The sequence below is a fragment of the Anguilla rostrata genome, chromosome 13 (assembly GCF_018555375.3).
Source record: "Anguilla rostrata isolate EN2019 chromosome 13, ASM1855537v3, whole genome shotgun sequence".
Taxonomy (NCBI): domain Eukaryota; kingdom Metazoa; phylum Chordata; class Actinopteri; order Anguilliformes; family Anguillidae; genus Anguilla; species Anguilla rostrata.
Window position 1 is genome coordinate 37,900,222 of NC_057945.1, and position 17,758 is coordinate 37,917,979.

General features: G+C 45.0%; 1 protein-coding gene across 4 annotated transcripts; it reads left to right on the top strand.

The window, feature by feature from the left end:
- Positions 1-255: 255 nt before the first annotated feature.
- ilrun (inflammation and lipid regulator with UBA-like and NBR1-like domains) lies at positions 256-13,926 on the top strand. Of its 4 annotated transcripts, none has more exons than XM_064304185.1 (5): positions 256-563; positions 7,484-7,638; positions 8,976-9,215; positions 9,615-9,925; positions 10,433-13,926. In XM_064304185.1, the coding sequence occupies exons 1-5, from the start codon at positions 406-408 to the stop codon at positions 10,520-10,522; spliced, it is 954 nt and encodes a 317-aa protein (XP_064160255.1). In that variant the 5' UTR covers positions 256-405; the 3' UTR covers positions 10,523-13,926. The 4 variants fall into 4 exon arrangements, with proteins under 4 accessions (XP_064160255.1, XP_064160258.1, XP_064160256.1 ...); XM_064304188.1 differs by having other exon boundaries at positions 259-563; positions 11,144-13,926; XM_064304186.1 differs by having other exon boundaries at positions 261-563; positions 8,976-9,173.
- The last annotated feature ends 3,832 nt before the right edge of the window (positions 13,927-17,758 follow it).

Genomic DNA, 17,758 nt, shown 5'->3' on the forward strand with positions numbered 1-17,758 from the left:
TCATAAATAGACTATAGATGTTATAGATATAACTATACAAAGAATAATTATCAATACATTTATGTAAATAATTATTTACTTCAGTGTGTTGCTGTTTGCGGAGCAAAATGTGTCCGCATCAAAAGTCATAATTTTAGTAGATTTTTTTGTGGTTGATGGGGGATTTCTTGTGTAATTATGCCAATCAATGAGAGGCTGTCTTCGAATAGCAACAGATGACGTAGTACCCACAACCCGCATCATGACGTATAGAGATGTTCCCGTTTAGCTACGTCAGGCGTTGTCCCCCCCGCCAGCCATGCGTATTGAGCTTGTTGTTGGGTTGGTTGTTATGACTGGACGAGGCCTCGGACTAAATTAGGTGAGAAACCCCAAACCCCCCGTCGCCGCCACGGGACACCCGCCATGGAGGGCATGGACATTGATTTGGACCCGGAGCTCATGCAGAAATTCAGCTGCATGGGCACCACTGACAAAGACGTGCTCATCTCCGAGTTCCAGAGACTGCTTGGGTTCCAGCTGAACCCTGCCGGCTGCGCTTTCTTCCTGGACATGACTAACTGGTGAGTACGGGGACGCGGGGCCTAGCTGAAGGTAGGAGGGGGCTGACACGGGCAGGTAGAGCTGCAGGAATTAATTCAATATTCCACAGTGTAGCGAACTCTTGTATTTGTCCAGCATTGGATATTCACTGTGCATTGCTAGAAATGTACGGGTATTTTGGCGCTATGAACACTTTGGCACAGATTTTTTTTCTGCTTAGCCAGCTAGCATTAGCTAGCTACATTATCCTTGTATTTTTTTTTTTAGCAGCCATTGACTCTGCTGCGTGAAAATGCACGTCTGCAAAAATAAATAAATAATAGGAGAGACAATATGGGGACATCATGGAAGCGTCCTCTGTAGTCATAGAAGTTCAGCGCTGACATTAGCTAACCAACTTGTTCTGTCAGTGTCAGAAATAGACTGCATGTCTAGAGTAACTTGCTCCATTGTTGGTTACAACTGTGGGATTTTTTCCCCTGCTCATGAACTCATTAGCTATCTTGAACGTTAAGTTAATTGTATAAATCTTGTTAATTGAATCCGCTTTCCCCCCGCTGGAAATCGTGTTCAGCGAGTTGTCTACCTTAACGGTTGTGGAATATTCTCAGCCTACTGGTTTATCTGTCGTTGATTTCGGCTGGTTGTTCATTTCTCCAGCGCTATCACTCTGAGCTCGAAGGAAATTATTCGGCCGGTTAAACTGCTATGAACAACCTTCCACTGTCTCCGTTTTCTCGTCTAGAGGCAGGACATGCTTCTTAAATCATGTTAACAGAGTGAATGGTGCCGCAGTAGTTTAGAAATAAAACGCAGACGTATGATAACTGTATCGGTATCTAACAGTTGCCCAGCGAACCGTTTATCGTAACGGAAAATTACGCATTGCATAAACTACTGTCAAAACGAGCGATGTTCTTGTCGTTTCATCAGTTGGCTCGTGATAAGCTTGTATGCACAATTTAGAAATAGGCACGTGCTGTCAAATGCTCGCATACATGACTGGCTGAGTGATACGTACACTTTTACTCGAAGCATGTAGGTGATTGTTGCCCGTTTGGCAGTGAAGTGATGGAGCGGTTTGTATTAGTGCGTAAAGCGTTGGGCAAGACTAGTACTGCAATTTGCAGACCGACCTGAACCTCTTCTCGGTATTTCCTTGTAGCATTTTACAAGTGCCATGTGATTTGAGTCATGCTTGTGGTAATTGTAACAACAATTATCAAGTGGTACAAAGGCGAGCCTTTAAATAATATGCTTCCAATGAAATGACTGGAGTGGGGAAAATAGCGTTGCTAAAATTAGAATCGCGACGTGCGGTGTAACCACGGTGTAACCACCATGGTGGTTTTATGAATTGATCAACGATGATTGACGTGAAGGCTGTTCCGGAATTCTTGTACTTGCTCTTGAAACGTTCGTTTTAAAGTAAGTGTGTCACGTAACGCGTTTATGTTTAATGATACTGGGAGGCGTGGAATTGTGGTAACTCAAACGATTTCTCCAGAACTGATCAAATGATGCACGCACCCGTACTTTGAACATGTTTTTTAGTGGTTGATCTTCCTTGTCCACGACAGTGTGCTTAGATTTTCAGTTTTACCACCTATGCTGTGAAATCGGATTCATTGTATATTTCACGGCGGTGATTATTGTAGCACTGCCTATATCTGCCAACCAGTTTCACTGGACAGCATATAAAAGGCTTTTTACGTGTTGTGCGGACTTCTAGCTGTAAGTTGTGGCTTTTGTAAATATCTGTTCATAGCGAGAGTCTTCTCAAAGTGTCATAAGAACCACCCGGAACGTTGGAGGGCAATCTGCGGCTCATGAACTGCCAAAATTATGATTATTTAAAAAAATAATTTTTCTGGATATGTTTTGACAGCTCTAGTTATATTGTTTGCTTGACTGACATAGCGTGTATCTGTAAGACTTGCTTATCAACTTTCTGAATAATTTCTCTTATTCTTTATCAACTTAATTATGTTCATCCATTCTGTATCCATAGCTTTTTTTCTTCTTCTTCTCCCCTTGTCATCTGGACTGGTCATAATTAATAATTCCTAATATTTTTGCAGCTGGGAATAACTTGCTGTATCAGCTTCCTTTGACAGCCACCTGCTTGCTTCGGTGGGAGGTTTGGCCCCAGAGGGAAGTATGCACTAACGCCTGTGTGTCAGTGGCCCTGCAGCATGTTAACTGCAGCAGGCCTTTACAGCACACGGCAGTGCATGCTTTAGAGCAGGGGACTCAAAAAAACTACAGTCCTGGGGGGCCGCAGTGTGTGTGCAGGTATTTGCGGTGTCCTTTCAACCGGCAGCCAATTACAGCCCTTGAGAACATGGTGTGCAGACTCCTTAGCCAATCAGTGGCTTAAATTAAGCACTTAAGTGCGGGGACACGTAAAAACCAGCAGACGCAGCGGCCCTGCAGGATTTCAGTTTGAGATCCCTGCTGTAAATGATGCCCATGTTAATTGTGTTCATTTAAAAAAATTAAATAAAAAAAAACAACTGATACCCAGGCTTGCAATTGCAGTCCAAACTGGGCCAAATATAAAATACACAGGGGAAAAGTTTTAATTCATCATTTCCTTTTTTCATTTTATCAGACACTCTTATCCAGAGCAAATCGCACGGACTGCTTTTTTTTTCTGTTAGCAGCCAGAGAGGTTTTCACTGCCACTCTTAGGGGGAGCCCTAGGTCTGCTCTTTGTCCACCCATTCAAGATACACATAAACTCAAAAGAAATGCATAAGCTCATCCCTGTTCAGTTACATAGTGTATTGCAGTGGTTACCAATCCTGTCCCTGGAGATCTACTGTCCTGTACGTTTTCACTCCAACCCTAACAAAGCACACCTCATTCAACAGCTAGAGATCTACCGTCCTGTAGGTTTTCACTCCAACCCTAACAAAGCACACCTCATTCAACAGCTAGAGATCTACCGTCCTGTAGGTTTTCACTCCAACCCTAACAAAGCGCACCTCATTCAACAGCTAGAGATCTACCGTCCTGTAGGTTTTCACTCCAACCCTAACAAAGCACACCTCATTCAGCAGCTAGAGATCTACCGTCCTGTAGGTTTTCACTCCAACCCTAACAAAGCACACCTCATTCAACAGCTAGAGATCTACTGTCCTGTAGGTTTTCACTCCAACCCTAACAAAGCGCACCTCATTCAGCAGCTAGAGATCTACTGTCCTGTAGGTTTTCACTCCAACCCTAACAAAGCACACCTCATTCAACAGCTAGAGATCTACTGTCCTGTAGGTTTTCACTGCAACCCTAACAAAGCAGCACATTCAACAGCTAGAGATCTACCGTCCTGTAGGTTTTCACTCCAACCCTAACAAAGCACATCTCATTCAACTGCTAGAGATTTACCGTCCTGTAGGTTTTCACTCCAACCCTAACAAAGCACACCTCATTCAGCAGCTAGAGATCTACCGTCCTGTAGGTTTTCACTCCAACCCTAACAAAGCGCACCTCATTCAGCAGCTAGAGATCTACCGTCCTGTAGGTTTTCACTCCAACCCTAACAAAGCACACCTCATTCAGCAGCTAGAGATCGGCATCGAGCTGCTAATTAGTACAGTCAGGTGTACCAAATTAGGTTTGAAATGAAAACCAACAGGACGATATATATTCGGCTATAAGAAGTGCCCTACGAGCACAACATTTGAAGAAGAGTGTTTTGTGGAAGGCGCTGAATGGCGGTTTGGTTTTCCCGTGCTTCCCCCCCAACCCCCCCCCACCCGTCGCCTGGGTCTCCTGAAAAAGGATTAGGGATTGTCGTTGGAAGGAGCTGCTGAAGAGGATAATTAGAGGGTGGGGTGCACCGGAACGGGTGGGCCCGCTTACTGGAGCTTATTTTGGAGACTGGCTTCGGTCGCTCATCAAAGGACGGACTGCACAGGAACCTGGGAACAGCGTTTCCGCTGCCAGACCCGGCGAGTGGAACTCCTCAGTTCTTTTGTTGAAGGGCGCGGTCAAACCGCGACATAGCTCAGGAGGTAAGAGCGACTGTCTGGCAGTCGGAGGGTTGCCGGTTCGATCCCCTGCCCTGGGAGTGTCGAAGTGTCCCTGAGCAAGACACCTAACCCCTACTCGCTCCCAAACGAGCTGATTGGTACCTTGCATGGCAGCCTTTCACCGTTGGTGTGTGTGTGAATGGGTGAATGAGAGGCATCAATTGTAAAGCGCTTTGGATAAAAGCGCTATGTAAATGCAGTCCATATTTACAAACCTTTAGCGCCTTTTCTATGACTTAGGCTGTGCTCCCTGTGCACCGATACTGATAAAGCTGTGTTTATCTTCTGCTGCTGCTTTATGCCTGCTTATCTACGCCATCAGTCCTAAATTCCTTTGTTTCCTTAACTTTTGGGTATCAAAGTTAGTGAGCGGTTAGGCTGTGTTCTTTTGGTCCTCACATGTTATTAAAAAAAAAAAACATCAATTTCACTGACTGCTGATGATTTGTAAGTAATAAAAAAAATTATACCTGCTTAAGGAAAAGGTGGGCCGAGCTATTACAGCTATTACATTAGCGGTGGGTCTGGATCCGAAGCTGAGGCTGATGTGCATGCAGGTTTTTGTTGTCGCAAATTACCCTGGTCGAATTGGCTAATTGGCTGTCTAGACCTGTGCGGTTTCATTTGTGGATTAGGCCACTGAGCCTCTGTGACTCACCTTAATTGCATTTGAGAGTACGGTTGTTACAGCACTGTCGCCTACCGCAGCGAAGGAGTCGATGCATTATCCTACTGATGGAGGAGCGGTGTCCTAATGCAACCTGGGTAATTGAGTTTCTTGTGGCCGCATAACAAGTTGATGATTAAGCAGTGCAAGATCCTGTCCTCCCGCTTCTGGATATGACTAATTTAAAATTAGGCAGCAGTTCAAAGTCTGCGATACAGTGCTGAAGGGATAGTAGAACAGGTTAGATGGGTAATTGGTGTTTGACAAGAGTTAGGTAAACGGAGTCTGTGTACGAACTTGCATTATTGGGCTCGACAACAATATTTGTGCTTTTTGTGTGCCTGTCCACACACATGCTTGACTGGAGAGATGGCTCTGCCAGTACGAACTCGCAACGGATCCAACAGCTGTAATTAAAGTATTACTTGAGGTTGTTGCATAGCAACACGATCAACATGTAATGAGGGTTCACGTAATGATGTTACATTGTGAACGAACACGGAGGCTACGTTTGGAATGTTTGTTGTTCTCCAAAATTGTACAGATGTGTACAGGTGCAGCTCCTCTGGTTAGAGAGCAAGAGTTTTTACCTTAATAGGCTCGTTCAGACAGAAGCCAACTGGCACCATCATGTGTGAATGCTGTGGGCCCAGGAACATGCCAGGCAGTCATTGGCTGTGTGAACAAGGGAAGCCACTGGACTGCCAGAGCGGTTAGTGCAGCAAAGTTCCGTGTTCCGTGTGTGAAAGCGGCCATTGTCGTCGTTACAGTGTTCTAGAAGCTCAGTGGGGTTCCGACATGGTGTTGCTATTGTCCCCAAGAAAATTCTGCACATGCAGAGATGTCACTCCGATCAGCGCTCAGAGGAATGCAGTACTTGCTGTCAAGTAGGCTAACATTTTGGGCATCGGTAAAATTCTCCTCTTCACACCTCTGTAGTAGAAATCCAAATCCGGCGCCCGTAGCTGCTAACTTCAGTATTTTAGCAGCAGTGCTGGAGACTGGTTGGGCATCTGGGCCTGTCCCTCCAGGGCTGGAGGGTTGATCAACATATGGGTTCTGTCAGCCAGTGGTTCTTAACCCGAACTGCATCAGTGAATATCCCACTGTATAAACGGATTGTACGTTGAAGAATGTAAGCTGTGTACGTCACTAATACAGTGCAGCCTTACTAACTGTTTTAAGGCCAAACTACTTCAGTTCAGAAGGCTCCACTTTCAGTTACACAAAACATATTTTAGACCTGCACTACTTTATGTATGCGGTTTCCTGCAGAGATGGTAATATTATTATGTAATATTAAAAACAATATGGATGGGGGCTTCCAGTGTGCGTAGCCCGTAGAGCGTTATCCACATGCTCATTGCGAGCCGCGACGTCGGCGGTTCGAGTCCGACCGCCGAACTTTGTCGCACGTCTCTCCCTCTCTCTCCTCCTAGTTCTTCCTGTCTATACACTATCCTGTCTAATAAAGCTGAAAAAAGCCCAAAAAACACATATAAAAAAAAATATATATATATATGGATCTACTTCATGCTTATTGTGTTGGTAGCATATATATAAGGTAATGGTGAGTTATGCTGTCATGCCAGTAAAATTGCATCGTCTCAGGTGAACACGTTGCTGCTGTTGGGGAACCGTTTGGAGGCTTGGGTACCTCCCTTATTTGCTCTGAGTGTTAACGGGTGGGCTTAAAACGTTTAAACCTTTATACGAAACAATTTAGTCACCATTTACAATTTTCCATGAATTATAAAACTTCGACTGAGCACATACTGTTTTAAAAAATTGTTTTATCATGATTGTTTTTAAATGAGTATACCTGCAGAACTCTCAGAAGTGTAGTCCTTCATTGCTGTCTGTTTTAGGGTCCAGGTCTTTATGACAGAATCTATCGGAGATGGAGAGTCTGGAATCGTGACCACTAAACACCCAAACAGGCATTTTGCATTCGTACAAATCATGTGACTCCAGCGATAGGAGGGAGACACACACACTGTAAGCTGGTTATTATGGTTTTGAAAGGATTATTTGAGGCGACAGGCTGGCCAGTGTTAATGGTGTCATGTTTGCCACACACTGTAATGAAGGGGGTGTTGTGGCACACAGCTGTGTTGCTGTGGCTCGTACGGCTTGACTGTGAAATCAGCCTGAAGACTGGGTGCACTCGTAACCTCACCCCCCCCCCCCCATCGTACCCCACCTCCCCCCCCCTGTACCCCCATCTCTTTAACAGGAACCTGCAGGCAGCCATCGGTGCGTATTACGACTTTGAGAGCCCCAACATCAACGCGCCCTCGATGTCCTTCGTGGAGGACGTGACGATTGGGGAGGGGGAATCTGTGCCCCCCGACACAGAATTCACGAAGACCTGGAGAATACAGAACACGGGTACGCGCCCCGGCACCCCAAAATCGTCCGCACACTTACAGTCAGCACCGTCAACCTCATCCTGACTCTTATAATGCAGGGCCTCCCCGGTGTTCTCATTTTAGGAGCGTTTGCTCCTGAAAATGGGTGTGTGCTAACTGGAAAAATAATGCAGGAGCACACCTACTAATTGGGATGCAGTAGCGTGCTCTGAAATTTTTCAGCTCGGGGGCATCTGTGCCCCTTGGGTGGGGGGGTGGGGGGGGGAGGTGTTAGGGTAGAGCGCTGTAATGTCAGGATGAGCCATCGTTTGGTTACTGAAGTGGAACATGGGACATTAGCTGGGTGGCCTGGGTCCACTGCAGTGTCAGTGTTCTGGAAAGGTTGCTGTTTAAAAAAAAATAGTTAGCATAGTCATATCGCAAGAACACTCCAGAGAGCTGAGGTGTGTGTAGAGCTTCTCAGTCCCGGTTCATAGCCACGGTCATATAAAACCTTTAGGGGAGATGATAGGACTGGGGTCAGGTGTGTTTCCTGTCTGTTAGTTAAATTCAAATTCAGGTCATGAATTTAAAAAGTACTGTAGAACTTTGTGGGTCTTCTTTAGTCCATGAACTGAATTTGAATTAATTTTCTGGACTGGCTGAATTTTAATGGAGTTGAGCACGACCCTGGAAGATGGCATTATGTAAATATTGGTTGATAATTGTGTGTCAGTTTTTGTTAGGATCAAGTGTTTGTGTCTATCTATAACAGTAATAAGAGATTGGACTGTGCATGCACTGGTGTGGTAAATAGAGAGTGCATAGATTGCCTTTGTGCGTGTATAAGGGAAATGAAAGATTTGAGGGTTGTGTTTAATGGCAATTAACCATGTGTTTGTGTGTGGGTGGGTATGTCTGTGTGTGTGTGTGCTTGTGTATGTCTGTGTGTGTGTGTGTGTGTTTGCACATTTGTTTGGGTGTATGTGCGTGTGTGTATGTGCGTGGGCGTGTATGTGTGTGTGTGCGCGCGTGTGTGTATGTGCGTATGTTCCTGGGTGTGTGTGTGTGCATATGCATGTGTGCGTGTGCGTGCGTGTGCGTGTGCATATGCGTGCGTGTGTGTGTGTGTGTATGTGCGTATGTTCCTTGGTGTGTGTGTGCATATGCGTGCGTGTGTATGTGTGTGTGTATGTGCTTATGTTCCTGGGTGTGTGTGTGTGTGTGTGTGCATGTGTGTGTGTGTGTGTGTGCATGTGTGTGTGTGTGTGTGTGTGTGTGTGTGTGTGTGTGTGTGTGCATGTGTGTGTTTGTGTGTGTGTGCATGTGTGTGTGCATGTGCGTGTGTGTGTGTGTGCGCGCGCGCGCGTGTTTCAGGCTCGGAGTCCTGGCCCCCGGGGGTGTGTCTGAAGTACGTGGGCGGGGACCAGTTCGGTCATGTGAACATGGTGATGGTGCGTTCGCTGGAGCCCCAGGAGGTGTGTGACGTCAGCGTGCAGATGCGCAGCCCGGTGGCCCCGGGCATGTACCAGGGCCAGTGGAGGATGTGCACGGCAACGGGACTCTTCTACGGGGGTAAGGGAGCCCCGGGCACGGCTATGGGACTCTTCTACGGGGGTAAGGGAGCCCGGGGCACGGCTATGGGACTCTTCTACGGGGTAAGGAGGCCACGGGTAGGGGCATGGGGTACTCTTCTACGGGGTAAGGGAGCCGGGCAGGTAGGGACTCACTTTCATATCGGGGTAAGATGCCCGGCAGTGTAAGTGGACTTTCTATTGGGTAGGCCCAAAACCTCTCCTCAGTGTGTTGCAGGTATTTGATGTGTTCCAACTGAAGCACACCTGATACAATGAATTAACCTCTTGATTAGCTGGGTCAGGTGTGCTCAGGATGGAACACATCCGTTACCTGGATCTGGCTGGGGAGTCCCAGGGGAGAGTTTTGGGAGCCACTGATCACTCTTAGCCATGCGTGCCGTTAATAGGGTTCCCCCTTCCGCTTCCTGCTTCCCGGCAGACGTGATCTGGGTGATCCTGAGCGTGGAGGTGGGCGGGCTCCTGGGCGTGACGCAGCAGCTGTCGTCGTTCGAGACGGAGTTCAACACGCAGCCGCACCGCAGCGTGGAGGGCGACTTCAACCCCTTCGCCTCGCCGCAGAAGAACAGGCACCCCTCCAGCGAGGGCAGCCTCAAAGACCCGGGGGGCCCCTGGGGCGACGGAGCGCCCCCCGACAAAATCCACCAGGATCAAAACGGACTGTCACACAACTCTGTAAATATAACACCAAACGGTCTCCAGAGCAACCTATCAGTAGTGACATACAGCCAGGTACGTACATGGGCGGGGGGCGGGCGGGGGGGGGGGACAGACACTGCAGTGGGCGGAGTCTTGGAACTTTGTCGAGACAACCATTTTATATGAAATGTTTTTGGTGTTTTTTTTTTGCTTTTTTTTGTATTCAAAAGGATCTGTTCTTTAAGCCTCTCAGAAATGTCTTGGAGAATTTGTACATTGACTCACAGCAGAACAAGAAACATGCCTTACTAAAGCATGTGCCACTTCAAAGGCCATATTTGCGCTACCATTGTGCAAATACGTGAGACTGTTATTTACTCAGATTTCCAGTGAGTGAAATCCAGTTGTTTCTGTCTCCCTTGAGTCGATCACGAGCAGCACCTCTGGCGATGTGTGTGTGTGTGTGTCGTCTTACTTCCGTTTTGGCTAAGAACACAATTGTCACAATTTTTTTTTTACCGTAATTGTTTTTGTCTTCGCAAAGAGTGTTGCTGTTCAGTTTTCGTGACTTGACGGCCTTGTTCAACATTCCAACTACAGCCGTTGAATTCCGCACTGGACAAACACAGTGTGTCAGTGAGCCAGGCCTCGCAGTCACAGACAGAACTGGCAGGATTTGAGGCCTACTGACTGGGCCACTGACTGAATTTGGGGTACGGTGTCCCCCCCCCGGTAGGCTCCATTCGCTCACATTTTGATGCCGTTTCTCATTCGCGCAGCGGGAAATGCAAGCAGCTCCAGTTAGGAGCTAGGCTAACGGCCTAGGCTAACAGGCCCAAGCACCTGCACCCTGGTGCACCTGAACATAAGAACACTGGAAAGTGACGATGAGAACAGGCCATGCAGCCCAAGAAAACCTGGGCCCCTTAAAAAGCTGTGCTGCACAGAGTACAAAAACTGTACCTCGTGAAGAGGTTCTCAAGAGAAAATATGCTATTTTCCACGTGGTTTTGTATTCCAGTGCATTGCGGCAGTGTGTATTCCAGTGCTGTGTGTAAGTGTGTATTCCAGTGCTGTGTGTTTTTGTCCTGTCAGTGTTGAAGTAATGCTCTGGCAGAATAGGCCTCTTGGGTGGCTGTTGCTCTCATGTAGAGGATGTGATCAGATAACGTGCTGGTGTTTGAGCCCCTGGTCTCACCCACGCTCCTAAGGTAACCCTCCTTCCTCTCCCTCTCTCCCGCTTTCTTTCTCTCTCTCTCCCTCTCTGCCCCTTTCTCTCTCCATCCCTCCTTCTCTCCCTCTCTTTCACAGGGTATTCATGGGCCCTATCCTTTCGGACAGTCTTAAAAGCGAGGGATCGCCGTGACTGGGCAGTCGCCTTACGGTCACCCCAAAGAGGGGACAAAGGGGGGGTAACAGAAATTTCATACTGACACTTGGCCAGACCCCTTACACCCCTGCCACCCCCACCCGCCCAAACAGCAACGCAGATGAGAAGTGAAGATTCGGCTGTTTTGCTCCCTATAAATAATTCAACCTACATCCACAAGCACCCAACGTACGCATGTGTGAATGCTAAATTAAAAAGAGTGATAGAAATCTTTTAAAAGAGATGTCAAATACACAACTTACTTTTTTTATTATTATTTTGTTCTGCCATCACGCAATTAAGCGGAGACTGCTGGTTTGAGAGAGAGGAGCGAGCGTGTGCTTGTTGCGTGCATGCATGTGTGTGTGTGCGTGTGCACACGGGCGCAAGTGTGCACACATAGGGTTTGAGACACACGATGTGAAAAAGCCATTTAAAAGTTATTTTGCCTGTTGAGAGATTGGTAGTTTTTGAATTAATGTTGAAATGTGTTCAATCTTTTGTCTTTTTTTTTCTTTTCTTTTTTTTACATTTTAATAATAATTTCAAAGTGTATACTCTTTGGGGGAGGAATGTATGCGCGTCTTTATGTGAAGTTCCCACGCGGTGATGTGAGTCTCTGGACGTGGCATTGCTTATTTAGGCATTTAGCAGGTGCTCATCTCCAGCATGGCTAATGCGGTATGTAACATGTTTTTACATACAATCCATTCATACAGCTGGCTATTATTACTGAAGCAGTTCAATTTTAGCACCTTGCTCTAGGGCAGGCTCAATCTTATCCGGAAAGGGCCGGTGTGGGTGCGGGCTTTTGTTCCAACTGGGCAGTTACACACCTGATTTTACTAATCAAGGCCCTTGGGATCTTTGCTAAGCACCCTGATTAGTGGAATCAGGTGTGTAACTGCCCAGTTGGAACAAAAGCCTGCACCCACACCCACACCTTTCTGGATAAGACTGAGGACCCCTGCTGTAGGGTTACAAGGGTATCGCCCCTGCTGGGAATCGAACCCACAACCTTTAAAAGGCTATAATACCTGCCTACTGCACCGCCACACCTGGACTCTTTGCTTTATTGTTTTTTTTTTGTCACATGAACACGCTGTTGCAGGCGATCACGAGGTTTGGAAATGTCACGCGCGCGTCATTTGCCTGAACTGCTGGCTCCACGGAGGTCCCGGTGTTTGTTTAGGCAAAGCGGTCCAGCAGGTGGCGCTGTTTATCAAACGACCCAATCGGGCGAGAGCATGTCGCAGAAAACACACCGGTCTGAAATCGCTTTTTCTTTCTGCCACCCAGAGAGCTGAGCTTGGGCTGTGAACGCTCGCCTGACTGCTGTTTCCATGGCTTCGCCTGCTATAAAACTTTAAAAAAAAATAAAAAAAAACACCACATTTTGTCACTGGTCACATGGTGCTATCTTTCCAAAGCAGGGGTTTACACGCGATCGAAGTGTGCACAGAGAGGAAGCCAGCTAGCCGTTAGCATGCCGTATCCAAGCGAGACGCTGTATGCCCTGTTGCTCTGATGGAGGTGATATGTGTTCTGTTGCTCTTTATTTAGCATAGTTTGCTTTTGTAATTTTTTTACAACATTATTTTTACTTTATTGTTTTTTATTTTTTATTTTGGACAGGTCTTGGTGTGTCATGACGATGTCATTGCTCATATCAGTGATGGGGGGGGGTGTTTCCAGGGTTGCAATCCACAGTCCTGTTTTGCTAAAAAAACAAAATTCTGTTGGTCATCCATGTTCTAAATATGCAAATGGAGAGTAGGCTGGAGCCCTGCGACTGGTGTGTGTTCGCTGCGTCGTGCTCGCTCTCCGTAAAGAGCAGCAGGCTGCGACTGAGCGTGCAAGATGCGCGCTCGCGAACGCGTCGAAAACAAGTCGAAGGAAATATGAAGACACAGATTTGACTTGCGCACTCAATATTTTTGGCACCTTGTAACTGTGTCCTGCATGTATCATTTGTTTCCTGTGTGTGGATGTAAAAAAAAAAAAGGAAATTGATGGCCTTAACTGAGCTGGGCAAATAGTAGTTGTGTTATGTGTATGAATACCCTGTTTTGAAGTTTATATTAATTCATTTGTCATTCTTTGTGTTTTTTCCCCCCGCACATTTCAGGTATGAATTGAACCTTGGTTTTTAGCATCAAGCATGTTTGTGATCACATGGTTCCTGCAAGGTTCTCCATGTCTTTGCACTGAATAATTCCGTTCCTCCTTGCTTGTGGAAACTCACTGAGAAGTGACATTATGATCAGTGAAGGTAGGGCTTTCACAGATGGGTTAATGCCTCTTCTTCTGTGTTTTCCCACCTCTCACCACCTTGGAGGACTGGCTGTTTTTAGCCGATTTCCGTTGGGATTTATTTTTCTGTAAAACTGTCCAAAGTGCTTCGTTAGACAGTCACCTTGTCCCGAAGAGTATACACAGATGCCTTTTTTTTTTTTTTTTTTGCTTTTTGTCTGAATTTCTGCGACTTATTTTTTTGCGTGAGCGCGTGAGTTTGATTTCATGCCTATACTGGTGTTTTTATTTTGACTTTTCTGTGTAGCGTTTTGAGCAGGTTGCCATGGCGAATGAGTGGATGAGTCTTTGTAGTTCTATGATAGCACATTTAAGAGGAGATAAAAGAAAATGTTGAAACAAAGCAGTTTAAAGCCTTTTTCCTGTATGTATAAATGAACATTTGTATGATTAAATTAACACTGAAAAATAACTCCATGCCTCATTGATTTTGTGTGCATTACATGGTACCTATAAGCTGATGATCTGAAGCACTTAGTCATAGAAAGTAGTAATTAATTGACTCTGGTCCTTAAGTGGTTTGGTCCTTAAGAAATACCTGGACTCTGAGGTTGTTGGAACAAAATTGGAAACTCCTGCCGTAAACTTGGAAAATATTTGTTTGTGTTTCTACATCTATGATTTGTAGCAGGATTTTTCTTAAGAAGATATCGGAACTCTTGCAGTCCATTGACTACTTCTTAGCACCTAGCCGACCAAAAAAAAAAAGGCTTATAACTGTATAATCAATGATGTACAATCAATGAGTTTGTGCATTACCAGCAAAGCCGTACAACACAGGAAGTGATTATTGGCCATTTTGGAGGTGCCTCATTGGTCCGCCGCTTTGGATTAACGGTGCCACGGTGTGGCCATTGTCTAGCCGAGCGCTCGGAACCTTTGGGGGGGTTACCATGGGAACGGGGTGGTCTGTTTGTCCAAGGGCTTTGCGGTTGTAGGCACAAGGTGAGGCCGTTGCGCTGTAGGGTAACTGGACAAATTCGGCAGCTCTTGATGTAGGCGAGAGTGACTCGGGGAGCACCCATTCGCCCCTGAGCTACCCCCCCCCCCCCCGCCCCCCCGTATTTGTGTTCACGCAGCGCCCCTGGGCAGAACAGCTACTCTGGCTCGGATAATTACACGTCTGCCTTTGCAGTTTGAAGCCCCAGAGGCAAGAAAACACTCAAAACTGCTTCTTTTTAAAAAAAAAAAAAGTCTCCCTGGTCCCGTGGCCTTCGGGTCACCTGTCAGCACAGGTAGAGCGCGCAGCGAACGGAAGCCTCCTGTCACTTTTTCTTTCCAGCGGCTTTGATCAAAAGGCCCTCCAGGCCATTCGCAGTTAGCTCTGTCAGACGCGGTGTCTGCTCTGGGGGCGCGGGCCGCTTAAAAGTACACGTCTTTTCATTTTTCAGATCTCGAATGTCATTGCACCCTGACACCTTTTCGGTCTAAAAACACTCGGTCTTCGCCCCTGACGGCGAACGAAAAATGAGCGTTCTTGACAAATTCGCCAATTTGTGGTGAGGTGACAACAAAACCTATTGCGTCTTTATCTACACAGTCTTGACAGCTCACATTCTCGAGTTTATTCAATGGTTTTGTTTTTTAATGTCAGTTTTCCGTCCGAAAGACCGCAAGAACCTCTGACTGTCATAGCCTGAAGGCTGTCAGGCTTCCATAGCGATTCTATACTTGTATACACTTCTTTTTTTAAAAGTTTTTATTTTTTATGTACATACAAACCTATATTTCCTCTTCCCTCAGGTCAGAACTGGCAGCTGGATGTAAAAGCTCAGCCCAGTATCCCAATGTTCTCTATACTGGGAGCTGATCCCATAAAGATGAATTTATCACTGACTAACCTCATAAACTGCAAGAAAAACTTGCTAGCTAACTACCATATAACTGTCACTGAGAAAAACATTATTACTCCACTGAAAAAATATTAATGGATAATATAAACTTAAATTTTAGACAGCTTTTATATGATATGATTTTATATGATTGTATTCTAGCATTTGCCACTAAGATTGTTTATGATTGTTTTATGTCTGTGTAATATTGTATTTTTTGTTTTACAAAACCTTGCAAAATAATGTTTTCTTACCCCCATTTGCAGATCATTTAGCATGCTTTAAGAAAATCTTTTTCATACCATGCTTATTTTATTTTATTTTTTTAAATTATTATTTTTAGTGTTTTTGGTATATTTCCTTTATATTTCACACTCCCAGCACACAAGGGCTCCTGGCGGTGGTTTACTGAACCTCCTCTGATTTAAGCCCTAACCAAAGTTACCAGCCACGGCGTCTGGAAAGGCCTCTGGTACGTCAGAAATTTGATGATCACCACTTAAGGAAACTAAAGCAGAAATGAGGCACAATCCTCGTAACCCTGTCAATTAGTGTCACGGCAGCTATTTTAATGTCGGTTGTCCGTCAACGCAACCGGCCTCAGACCCGCCCACACTCAGAGGTACAAATGCCAACGGTACGGGCAGAGCTGGTCTTATGTCACATGGTCTCCCTAGCCACGCCCCCCTCCACTCTCCTGTTGTTAGCTCACCAAGTCATAAAGTTCTAATGGTTTACTGTGCCCGAGAGTGAGCGGTTTACGTTGACATAAATCTGTTAGCAGAACATTCTGGAACTGTTTTCGTGGTTTCGGTGGAAGGGTTGAAGGGGCAGTGCTGGCTGGCTCATCCATTGTTTCCTCCAATTTTTTCTATTATTTTTTTCTCCCCCTAGTCTGGAATTCATAATAGGAAAAGATTCGGACTGATTGTGATCCCGAACCACTGAATTCCTCGTGATTAACTTGCTGTCAAATTTTGGTAATAACCTATCAGCAGGTGATAGAAGCCATTTTAACCTGGTGTAGTAGCTTTACCTTGGTTTTCTTCATGTTAAATAATTAAATTACCTGGGAAACGTTTTTGCCATAAAACAATCACAATATCATTCAAATGATGTAGCTTCCACATTTGATCGAATAGCAAGAATCGGATACCAACAAAGATTGATCCAATATGTTGTTCTGATTGGCAATTTAGACTGTTACTGTTTTACCATTACTGTTACTAAAATCTGGAAAGATCTACACTCAACATTTTGTGTTAAGAGAATTCTAAAGGATTCAAACATTTTGGCATATTGCCTTCATCAATCAGACCCTCTAGCTTTAGGTAGGCTATTAATGGTAAGCTTAACTCAAACACAGCAAATCCAAAAAAAAAACATTTTTAAACATAAATTAATTGCACGTTCATTTCTGCCCTTTGATCAGAAGTGTATCGATCTAAATAAAATCAGTAAGTACATTCATTAAATATGTCGGAGCAATTCGGAAACTACTACATGCAAACGTATTGTCTTTGGCTGTGGCACAGTCGTGTATGCTTTTGTCAGCCTTACATCCAACTACAACATCAGCACAGGTGCGCAAGCTTAGAGAGGGGCTACAAGCCAGAGCCTCTATTTTTAGTAGGCAATTAACAAGTTCTTAACCTTTTCAGTCAGGATGAGGCTAAAAGATTTAACATTTCCACGTATTGTCTTCATCAGTGAAAAGGTGTTGAATGCTGGTGGTTCTTATACTCAGTCCTGGGGTACCAGTGTGTACGCTGGTTTTCGTTCCACCCACAATTGCAGTCTCAGAATTTTAACAAGCTGCTAATTTTACTTAATTATGCCTTTCATGTTTAGAGGGATTATTTACCCTCATAAACTGAATTATGTCAGAAATATGTATGCATGCCACGAAGACTTGGTGTTATATTCAGATTGTGCCTCAAATGTGTAAATTTAAAAAATATGTACCGTAATGAAGTGTTCAACAACTTAATTACGAGCCTCTTTATTCACATCAGGCTTCAATTTCATCAGTTTAAAAGATCTGTTACAAATTTCATGTAATTGTTTGTAATATAGCACAATATGAACATCAGTAGGTTACTTATTTTATTGTTTATATACAAATCAGCAATATTGAATTCTATTCAAACAAGCTCTAGCTGACAGTCACTTGCTTGTGTAAATATCAGCTTTCAAGAGACAACATGACTCATCACTGAGTTTGCTCTGAGTAACATTTCAGTTTCAAGCAACTTAGTCACAAAAATGACAGTTTTGACTCACAAAACATTTACTGTAGATATAATTATTCCAAAAGAGTGACATGGGGGACTGTTAAATAAGATTTACAATCATGCTCTCACCTGCACTGTTCATATAACATATAATTGGCTGCGAATCTACACATATGAT

Bases quoted from the DNA above. Each gene is read 5' to 3' on its own strand.
- ilrun (XM_064304185.1), top strand. From the start codon at position 406: ATGGAGGGCATGGACATTGATTTGGACCCGGAGCTCATGCAGAAATTC. The intron at 564-7,483 runs GTGAGTACGGGG...TCTCTTTAACAG, and splicing joins TTCCTGGACATGACTAACTG to GAACCTGCAGGCAGCCATCG. The intron at 7,639-8,975 runs GTACGCGCCCCG...CGCGTGTTTCAG, and splicing joins CTGGAGAATACAGAACACGG to GCTCGGAGTCCTGGCCCCCG.